The sequence below is a fragment of the Limulus polyphemus genome, unplaced genomic scaffold, assembly GCF_000517525.1.
Source record: "Limulus polyphemus unplaced genomic scaffold, Limulus_polyphemus-2.1.2 Scaffold4968, whole genome shotgun sequence".
NCBI lineage: Eukaryota > Metazoa > Arthropoda > Merostomata > Xiphosura > Limulidae > Limulus > Limulus polyphemus.
Genome location: NW_013670578.1, coordinates 45863 through 56738, shown reverse-complemented (window position 1 = coordinate 56738; position 10876 = coordinate 45863). Strand labels below are relative to the sequence as shown.

At 33.9% G+C, this 10876-nt stretch overlaps 2 protein-coding genes across 2 annotated transcripts in view; one reads left to right on the top strand and one right to left on the bottom strand.

Moving 5' to 3' along the window:
- LOC106471928 (selenoprotein S-like) overlaps positions 1–5661 on the top strand; it is a 12214-nt gene extending 6553 nt beyond the window's left edge. The window contains exons 4-5 of the mRNA XM_013932552.2: positions 3492–3598; positions 4843–5661. Coding sequence (XP_013788006.1) covers positions 3492–3598; positions 4843–5073 — 338 coding nt within the window. The 3' untranslated portion in view covers positions 5074–5661. The remainder of the gene's footprint in view (positions 1–3491; positions 3599–4842) is intronic.
- A 589-nt stretch (positions 5662–6250) lies between these two features.
- Positions 6251–10876, bottom strand: part of LOC106471927 — a 13066-nt gene continuing 8440 nt past the window's right edge. Inside the window, exons 3-6 of the mRNA XM_022400553.1 lie at positions 8580–9030; positions 7921–8167; positions 7307–7395; positions 6251–6967 (exon numbers count right to left, since the gene is read on the bottom strand). Of these exons, the coding sequence (XP_022256261.1) occupies positions 6695–6967; positions 7307–7395; positions 7921–8167; positions 8580–9030 (1060 nt within the window). The 3' untranslated portion in view covers positions 6251–6694. The remainder of the gene's footprint in view (positions 6968–7306; positions 7396–7920; positions 8168–8579; positions 9031–10876) is intronic.

Below are 10876 nucleotides of genomic sequence, written 5' to 3'. Positions count from 1 at the left end.
TGGATCTTCACCAAAATTTGTTATGGAGTTTCATTAGGTCCATGAGGGGATACATACAAATATTCAGTTTTGTGGTTTTTATGGGAATTTTTGCATTTTTTTACAATTACATATAAGGGAAGCAACTTTTCATGTCCTAAGATAACCTTTCATTAGTCACGAACTTGGATAACTTCCTTCCAGGAGACAGGTACTACAACTAATTTAGAATATATTTTAAAGTCCCTAAACAAACATTAATGTTCCTATTTCCAACTACCCTTTGTTTAATATAACATCTTCAGGTTCAACAGTTTAGGATTAAGCTACTTTTTAAATCCCAACCTGTTGTTCATGAAGATATATCACAGTCCTGTAACAAACTCAAGATACAACTGCCATTCCATGGATTTCTACATATAGATGTTCACAAGACTACTAAAACTACAGAATTTATGTTGCTGAAAATAAACATTACTTTGTGACATTTATTACAAATCAGAAGAACACTAAACATAACATTCTCATGTTTGTATTGAAAGTTGCCCATGTACAGGCCTTTTATATAAAAAAAAAACAGAAAAAGGCCCCAGTATAGTATGTGGTACTTCATAATAAATCAGAGTGAGTAAAGTTGAGAAAAGAGTAGGATTGTTGTGAAAAACTGGAATGTTTATTACTAAATAAACTATTTCTTTGTTAAAATATTGTAGGTAAAGAAAAAGTATAGCATTGTTACAAAAAACTGGCATAACTGACTTTAATATGCTATTATTATTATTATTAAATGAACTGATGTGTCATTAAAAATAATTGTCCTTAGATTTTACATAATGAAACTAGTAAACTTCTTGTAATAGTTTGATAGAAAACGTGTAATATAGTGAGAATAAGTTCACTATGATCCAGAAAAACAAAGACAGTATAATATTTACTATATGGGAAGAAAACTTTTAATGATACTAGATGACTTCACTGCAGAAGTTAGAATTATTCAGGGAACTAGTCTGGCTCACAGACACACACCCCCAATGAAAGAATAGACCATTCCAAGCTTTTACTTGTTGTTAAACAAATGTTTAAACAACTCTATTCAATTATGTAGCAGCTGCCTAGTGTCGGCTAACAATACGAAGAATTAAATTGTGGCGAAATGTTCCAATTTTTTAAATACTTATAGAATGATAGGTTTATTTTTGGTGAGTGTAAAACACTTAAACACACCAGAGAATCAGAAAGTTCTCTGCATGTGAACGTATTTTCTTCTTCAACTTTCTCATCACTGTTTTCTTAGTCTTTAATTTCCTTCTTCACATCATTAGTTTCATTTTGAACATTGGGTGGTAATGAAACCTTAAAATTGCCTTTCAGTTTTTAAATTTCTGGTTTTTCTTTGAGCATGACTTGTGCCTTTGTAAATTTTTGTGATTTGATTAATTCTTCTGAAATTCTACTAACTCAAATAGGCTTTAACCCTATCACTTTGTGTAGGGGTCAGAAGGCATGTCATTACATTTGTAGACTTACATTCCAAATTTTATTAAACTACTATTTTATAAATGTATATCAATAAATGTTATATCAAATTGTAGTTTATAATTTAAATATTAGTATTATTTATTACTTAATTTCTTCATTTAGAAGTAAATACTACAAAAAATTGCTAAATATTCATTTTTGTATATCACATGGTACATCTACTTTCCTTCAGATGACATTTTATTATGCCCACAATGCCACGTCTATAGTTTCTTACAAATTAGAAGTGCAAATTACCAATATTGATAAGCTAGAATGTATAATAAGTGGATAGGAGCAGATCGATGTTCTATGCTCAAGATCTATTGTGCCCTGATTTGATCCAAACTGGACTATGAGTCTATGGTTCTGCCAGGACCTCTGCCTTGAAGATGCTGGACCCCATTCACCATCTGGGGCTTCGGTTCTGATGGGGGCTTTCCGCACATCGCCTGTCCAGAGTTTGTACAATGAGTCCCACAAACCTCCTCTTCACCTCTGTCATTTGCAACTTTCTCTACAGTATGCTACCAAGCTTCAGTCCTTACCACATCATTCCACCTGAGGTTGTGTCTTTCTTCCTCAGTGGGCTGCTGTCTTTCAGAACAGATGGTCTGTAATTCCTACCTTTGGTCTTCATATTGAGGCACAACTGGCTGAAATAGATCTTGCAGTGGATGACGTTGGTGTCCCCGATGATCAGTCCATTCCACCATGGCTTATTGCCATTCCCAAATGTGACCTTTCCTCTAGTCATCTGAGGAAGGTAGATACTCCCGATTGAAAGTATCGTCTTCCCTTTGCTGAACATCTTTCGAACCATTATTTCATTTCCATTTATACGGATGGTTGAAAATCAGGTGATTCTGTGGGCTCTGCCATGGTTTGTTGTGGTTGCACATAGGATCCCCTCGACAGTTTCTGTGTTCACTGCTGAGTTGTATGCCATTTCTCTTGCCCTGGATCATGTAGAAGCTATATAGTACAGCGATTGTACTATTTACACACTCTCTTAGCTCTTACTGGCCCTGGAATTGCTTAGCATTAGTTCTTACCGATATTCAATAATGCATGGCCCATTTTCTCTATCTACTGTTTCCATCCAGTTTTTCTGGATACATGGCCTAGTCTGTATTTGCAGGAACAAGCTCGCCGACACCTCAGCTAAGTCCATTTGCTCTAGTGCTGTAATGGACGTGCCTGACCCCTATATGGACTACTGTCCTGTATTCAAGGCTCAGCTTTGTGGCAGATGGTAGTCGACTTGGGGTGAGCAACATCATAACAAGCTTTTCTAGAACAAACCTTCTGTTGCTCTTTGGCTGTCTTGTTTTCGTAAGGATCAGTAGGAAGAAGTTGTCCTGGCTAGGCTATGCTTTGGTCACAGTTTTTTAACTCATTATTTTCTTTTATCTGGTACTGACCCACCAATCTGTAGTCCTTGTGACACTCAAGTCGCAATAACCCACATTTTACTCTCGTGGCGTCGTTACAACCGTGAACAGCAGCACCATTTTATACATATAATTTCTACAGATTTACCCCTGATGTTGGACGGTGTCATTGGCCATGGTGACACTGTCCAACTTGACCGTGTTTTTAGTTTTTGCAGGTTTTAGGCCTTTTTAATTCTATTTAAATCTTTTATCTCACTGTTTTTACCGGTTGTTTGGCACAGATAGCCTAGTTGCCAAACAACCAATCTATGTAGAGTTCTCCCCTGAAACTACATTGATAGCAATATCCTTTGTTGTAAATAACAATGTCAGTTATTTTTAACAGACTTATTTAAGATGTAATTACAAAAGATTATCCAAAACTTCCATATAAAAATTTCTACAGAAAGAATGCTAAACCACTTTAGCCAGTACACAGAAGACATTATATGGATTATACTCTTTATGTACTTTAAGACAACCATAAAATTAGATAATTTGGTAAATTCAAAACTGCTCTTCTTATGTTGTGTCTCAGAGTGACATATTTGTTTATAGATCCCGACCTTGTCCTGGCAAGACAGGAAGCTTTAGAAAGAGCTCGTCGTCAACTCCAAGAACAGCAAGATATCCTTGCTGCTAGACATGCTGAGAAGATGAGAGAGGTAACTGTCACTTTTATAACATTATATCTACTTATCTAAAGCTAAGTTTGTATCTGTTCAGCCCCTGTAGTAGTAGACCTATGAAGCAGGTCTGAGATGTCACAAAATTTTATGGGTATTTTATAGAGAGGTGTACTGAAATTGTGGTGTCGGAATAAAGATCCATCAAAAACTGTCGTGTCTACTGTAAAACAAGGCTAACTTTTTTATAGAATAGACAAGTTGGACCCATGAAATTCTGCAAAAATAAATTGGTTTTTATTCTCTTTATTTTGGGAGGCGAGTTGTGTATGATAAACATTTCTGATGCTGATTATGTACCTCAGAGTAAAATGTCTAGAAAAAAGTCAAACAATCCTGATTGCCAATCACAAGCAGCAAGACATATGCTACAAGAGCAACAGAGTGAGACTCCACAAGAAAGGGAAGCATGCCCTGACAGCCAATGAAATACACAAGCTACTCATCGTCAAGCCGAGACTGAGCAAGAGTAGCAATTTCACAGAGACGGTAACTTCATCCACTATGCAGAGTGCCATTTGCAAGAAATATCAAGAACACGAGACCTTTGTTGACAAGGAAATAGAAAAAGATATCATTCTGCTCAGGATCTAAGTGCACAACTTATTGGTTATAAACAGCAACTACAGTGTACAACTTATTGGTTATAACAGCAACTACAGTGTACAACTTATTGGTTATAACAGCAGCTACAGTGTATAAAAGTTTTTACTTTATAACAGCGACTACAGCTATTGAATGTTATTTTATATATATATATATATATATATATATATATATAAAGTATTTATCTTATATAGCTTTGTGTATATTCTAGCTTTCTGTGAAGGTTGGTGTATCCAGTGTAAGATACGTCATTAAATAAACATTCTTGATAACATCAATAAATAAATACTTTACTTTAAGTAACTGGGCATGAGAATGGTAGCCTCATTACTGTGTGCAAAAATGATAAGCAAGAAAGAATTTAACTGTATTTATTTAGTTTTAAGTTTACCTAACATCAAAAATAATTTTATCTTATTGTTTTTCACTCCAAGTTTTTTGTACTTTATTACTTCTGTAAAAGTAAACTCAGAACTTCCTATTTAATGTTTCTGAACTTTTTGTTTTTAAATAAATGTCTTTGTCCTTATTATAACCAGAACTTATTATGTGTAGTGACATAAAGTTTTGTAGTGCTGTAGCATCAACTAGAATTTTTTCTATAATTTCCTGTGTAGAGAGAAGAGGAGAAACGAAGAGATAAAATTGAAAAGTGGGAGGGGCTTCAACAGGGGCAAGGTAGACAGATAGGGCAAGAGAGACAATTCACTCAACCTACTGACAGAGAAAGGACACGGAGTAGTAACAGCAGTGAGAGCAGGTTAAGGGGAAATTATAATCCTCTCACAGGAGCAGGGGGTGGGGCTGGCTATCGGCCTTCAAGAAGAGAGCAGTTTGGTGGGGGATGACGATAACTTTCACGTGCTGTACAAACCAGAGGATTTTATTCTCATAAGGTGCTGGTGCAAGAAAAATTAATTTAAGGCAGTTATTTACATTTAAAGATGCCTCTGGTTTCAGATACACACGTGTTCATTCGTTTTAAGAGCTCAAAGTTATACACATGCTGTACATAGAAAATATGGTTTCACATCTGCTTACTGGCATGATTATTGAAAGTTTCTTCCTTTTAAAGGCAGTACTACTTGTTATATGATAAGTTTTATTCACTTTGAACTTTCCATCTTAAAACACTGACCTCAGTTTTTATTAAAATTAAAACATGTTTCTTATTTGTCCAGATCAGATTTCTTGTTACAAAAGCTTATGAAGGAAAATCTCTTAAATTATTTACTAGTTCTGTTGTACAAATGTGACTCGCTATTATTGTAAGTGAGCAGTAAATGACGACAGTTGCAGAAATGTTGTTTAACATGCTACTGTCCGATACACTGAAACTGTATTTCACATGCAAGTGTTGATTCTTCATCGTAATTGTGTAACAAGAATCATGTTCTAGCTGAATTTCAATAAAATTATGTCGTACTTATATTTAATATTTACAACTTGCCCATTTCACTGCCATCTGTTGAGTAAATATTTATTTTTACTTGAGTTTCACCTTCCCCTAATGATTGTGATGATTTTAATACATAAACTACCATATGGTGCAGGTTACATGGTGTTTTAACTAGGTGAGAGCCGATAACATCATCTCAATAACAGATCTAGCTAATTTATTTTACATCTGCTTAACTTCTTTGGTTTACAGCCTGTTGTTCTTATGCCTCAAAATACATTACATGTTTTCAAGATTTTTAGTGTGTTTAAATAACCTGTTAGTAGAAATTAATGCAAAAGTTGACTTCATAATTTCTAATTTGATGTATTTCCTTGGAGGGTATCTGTTTAAAAAGGGTGATCTTTCCAACAATCATACATTAAAGGTTTAAGCCTACCAACTCCAACACGATGCACTATTTTTTTATACTAACTTCGTAGAGGGTAATAGTATAATACTTTTACAGAATGTCAGGGTTTTTGTGAAAAAAAAGTGTTTCATTATTCAATGATGGTTAAAGAATTTGTAAAATTCATGTGATGTGTTACTTAGTTAAACATAACATATTATTACAGTAATCATGACACTTTATAAAACACATATCAGTTTATTGGATTTAGTAAATTAATAATAACGTATGCCATCGTTTAAGAATTGACATCTTAACTATAGTAATGCATTGAATCAACGTCTATCTTACTAACAACATCAATTAAATAAACATGCAATGACAAGTAACACTTAAAGTATGCTATACACTTGCATGACGTTCATACGTAATAGATTAGTAGATCCAAGCAAGTATAACAACACATCATGCATCATTGAGTTTGTATTATTTTGTTATACTAAACTCTCTTATTAGTAGAATACCCTGTTTCAGTATATTTCCTCAAGACTACACTGTTCAGTAAGATCTTCCCTTACTTACTTTGAGACCATGAGGTAATCTCTTTCATTTACACCACATTCTTTGAGAACTGATTATTTTTTAATGTGTCATGTTTTGACATTAATGCTTCTCCCATTCATTTACTACTATATAATTCTTCTTCAAGTTTTCTTCTTTGTTTTCTTATTAAATTTTCCTTTCCACACACTAAAATTTGCCTGGAATGATTGGTAAAGCTGCTACTTTCCATTATGTCTTTGTTGTTGTTCAGTACAGCTGCCTCGAGTGGAGATACACCAGAAAAATCGGGAGCACCCGGTGAACCCCCAAGTTTCAATAAAAGCCGAACAATTGGTTTGTTGTTGTTCATCACAGCATGGAATAACGGTGTTCTTCCACTCTTGCCATCCTTTAAACAGACCAGTTTAAAACTGATAAAAATGGTAATACTATTGTCTGCATTAAGAATACAGATTTACAGAAATAATAGACCATAAGTAAGTATTTTTATTGTGCTCTTACTTTTTGTTAAGATAATTTATGTGTGAAACAGATAATTAAATACACTTTTAAACTAGTGTTAACAGCCAGAATGTGACTTTAGTTCTAGAGAAAATTATAAATTTCCAATATACACATGAAAATAATTAAATCAAAGGAAAGTTCAAGATTTAAGAACTAGTGGAATATGAATTGAGAGATTAATTTTACTATGACTTTACATAAACATTACAAAAATGAAACACACCTGCATATCAATATCACAGTGGGCCTTGACTAAATATTTGATTGAAGCAGAAGAATTGTTTGTGACAGCGAGATGTAATGCAGAATACCCTGAAAACAAAAAACTGAATATCACCAAAAAGCAATCACCATTAAATAGCATTATAACCTCAACAAATTCACATTACATAAGTAACAGTCAACATTATATCTCAAGAAATTCACATCGTACATCTAACAGTCAACATTATACCCATGAGAAATTCACATCACATATCTCTATGTACAGTTAGTAAAACTGGCAACCATTGAAAAAAATTTAGTGTTGCTCTTACTTGTTATGTAAAGTTGTTTTTGATCAATACTGTTTAAAAGTGGTGAGTTACATAAACCAAAGGTTTTTGTGAAAGAATTCTGTAAAACATGTACAAGATGTCGTTGGACTTTGTTGTTTGGGTACCCAATATTAATAATTCTGAATATAAAGAAACACTATTCTTTGTGGACTGTTAGTTTTCATTTTAAATTTATTAGAAACATGCTGAGAGAAATACTTTAATGAACTACATCTTGTATACTTGTACTGTTGATTCATGTTCTCAACTATATTTAAATGGTCACTTAAGATGTATTTACCATCATAATTCCTTAAATTTCGAACTTCATGTACTTGCTTGTGTTTCAGAAGAATACGTAAGCACTCCAATCTATTATACTTGACTGCTAAGTGTAAGGACGTATTACCATAACGATCTCGTGACTTTGCACAAGCACCTTCTTCCAATAAGATTTCAACAAGATGTTGGTTACCAACAATAACGGCTAAGTGCAACGGGGTCTGAAAATACAAAATCATACTTTTATAAATTACATCATTCCTGTCCTAGAAAATAAGTGTGACATGTTTTATTAAATTACATAATATTAAAAGCTAACGACTAGTTACTAAAATTTTATATTACTTAAACTCAACTTATTAGCATTTAAAAAGACTATATTTGTGACTTAACCAAGCCCAGATTGGTAACTTCTTTCACAGGGGCTTTATCATAGCTCTGTGAAACAAAATGTCAGTAACTTGTTTCATTGGGGTATAAAATGCTCTGGATTAAGGGCTTCCATTTTGTAAAGATAAAGTGTCAGTAACTTCTTTCTCTGGGGTGTAAAATAACTCTAGGATAGGGCTTCCATGCTGTAAAGTTAAAGTGTCAGTAACTTGTTTTACTGGGGTGTAAAATAGCTCTGGATTAGGGGCTTCCATTCTGTAAATATAAAGTGAGAGCAGCTTGTTTTACTGGGGAGTAAAATTGCTCTGGATTAGGGCTTCCATTCTGTAAAGTTAAAGTTTCAGTAACTTGTTTTACTGGGGTATAAAATAGCTCTGGATTAGGGCTTCCATTCTGTAAATATAAAGTGTCAGCAGCTTGTTTTACCGGGGTGTGAAGTAGCTCTGGATTAAGGCTTCCATTCTGTAAATATAAAGTGTCAGCAGCTTGTTTTACTGGGGTGTAAAATAGCTCTGGATTAGGGCTTCCATTCTGTAAATATAAAGTGTTAGCAGTTTGTTTTACTGGGGTGTAAAATAGCTCTAGATTAGGGCTTCCATGCTGTAAAGATAAAGTGTGAGCAGCTTGTTTTACTGGGGAGTAAAATAGCTCTGGATTAGGGCTTCCATTCTGTAAATATAAAGTGTCAGCAGCTTGTTTTACTAGGGTGTAAAATAGCTCTGGATTAGGGGCTTCCATTCTGTAAATATAAAGTGTCAGCAGCTTGTTTTACCGGGTGTAAAATAGCTCTGGATTAAGGCTTCCATTCTGTAAAGATAAAGTGTCATCAGCTTGTTTTACTGGGGTGTGAAGTAGCTCTGGATTAGGGCTTCCATTCTGTAAATATAGTGTCAGCAGGTTGTTTTACTGGGGTGTGAAGTAGCTCTGGATTAGGGGCTTCCATTCTGTAAATATAAAGTGTCAGCAGCTTGTTTTACTGGGGTGTAAAATAGCTCTGGTTTAGGGGCTTCCATTCTGTAAATATAAAGTGTCAGCAGCTTGTTTTACTGGGGTGTGAAGTAACTCTGGATTAGAGCTTCCATTCTGTAAATATAAAGTCTAGTTTTACCGATATGTCAGTTAACATTCTTTCCTTCTTTTGACCAATATTTTTTTTTGTTCTGCCGCGAAGTCAGTTGCTGCTTTTTTCTATGCTATTTCCTGCTTTTTTAGAACACTGTAAACATCACATCTTATGACTCCTATTTCTTGCAACTGCAAAGTGAAAATAGTTTTTCAAGTGCAGTAAGTGTAGTCAGTGTGACTGTGCCCACAATGGAACATTCATTTAAAGTCAAGGAAAAAAAAGAGGGCAAAGAGAGTTTCCAAAAAAAAGAATTCAAATAAAACTTAAAAATGAAAAGAAGAAGGTTTCTACTATTGATTCTTTGAAGACAAAATCTGCTGTTTTCTTGCATCTTTGAAACTGATGATACAGATGCCATCTATTGTTCTCTTTAGCCAAGCAACTTTCTAGAGGTCATCTTGTGTTACTTATCTATTACTGTATACTTGTCCTTATTGTCTACAATTAAATATCCAAATTTTAGTCCACACTTAAACTGAAAATAGCAATGTATCCTCCTCAAAATAGGTGACAAGCCATTTGAAAACCATAATAAAATTGTTTTTTGTGGTGGTTTTGAATCCTTTAAACCCAAGTCTTAACAGTCAAAAGTTGAAAAATTAGTACTAACTGGTAATCAGTTTGGCCTGGTTAAGTTGCAAGTTAATAAAAAAAACAATTATTAGACATATAGATGAGTGTTTTAAATAGATAATAAATGAGAAGCCAGTGTACATGTAATATTTATGCAAACAGCTAGTAAACCACGTTACCATGTGATAGTGTGAAGAAATATAGGGAAGCAGTACTGTATCCTCATACAAGCATCGTTATGGTCACAGTACTTTATTACAACAACTCTGTTGTTAACTTTCTTTCAAACCTATTATTCTTACCTATTTTTAATAAAATAAATAAATAATGAGTCGTGTACCTAGATAATATACAGTTTAAAGTATTATAATGAGTTGACAAACAATTTATAAGAGTTATTTTTGGTAGAACACACTACATGTTTTAACACAACATTGGTCTGTCTCTTCTGAAGAACACATCAATGTTCTGATCGTAATATGTTTCCCAAAGACTAAATCACTTCATTATGCTTATAAATCAGTTTGCCAACTTATTATTACAACAAAGATCATCTAGTTGGTCTATTCACAAATGTTAGTGGACCAAACAGTACACGGTATTATTACAACAAAGATTATCTAGTTGGTCTATCCACAAATGTTAGTGGACCAAACAGTACACGGTATTATTACAACAAAGATTATCTAGTTGGTCTATCCACAAATGTTAGTGGACCAAACAGTACACGGTATTATCACAACAAAGATTATCTAGTAAGTCTATCCACAAATGTTAGTGGACCAAACAGTACACGGTATTATTACAACAAAGATTATCTAGTAAGTCTATCCACACATGTTAGTTGACCAAACAGTACACGGTATTATTACAACAAAGATTATCT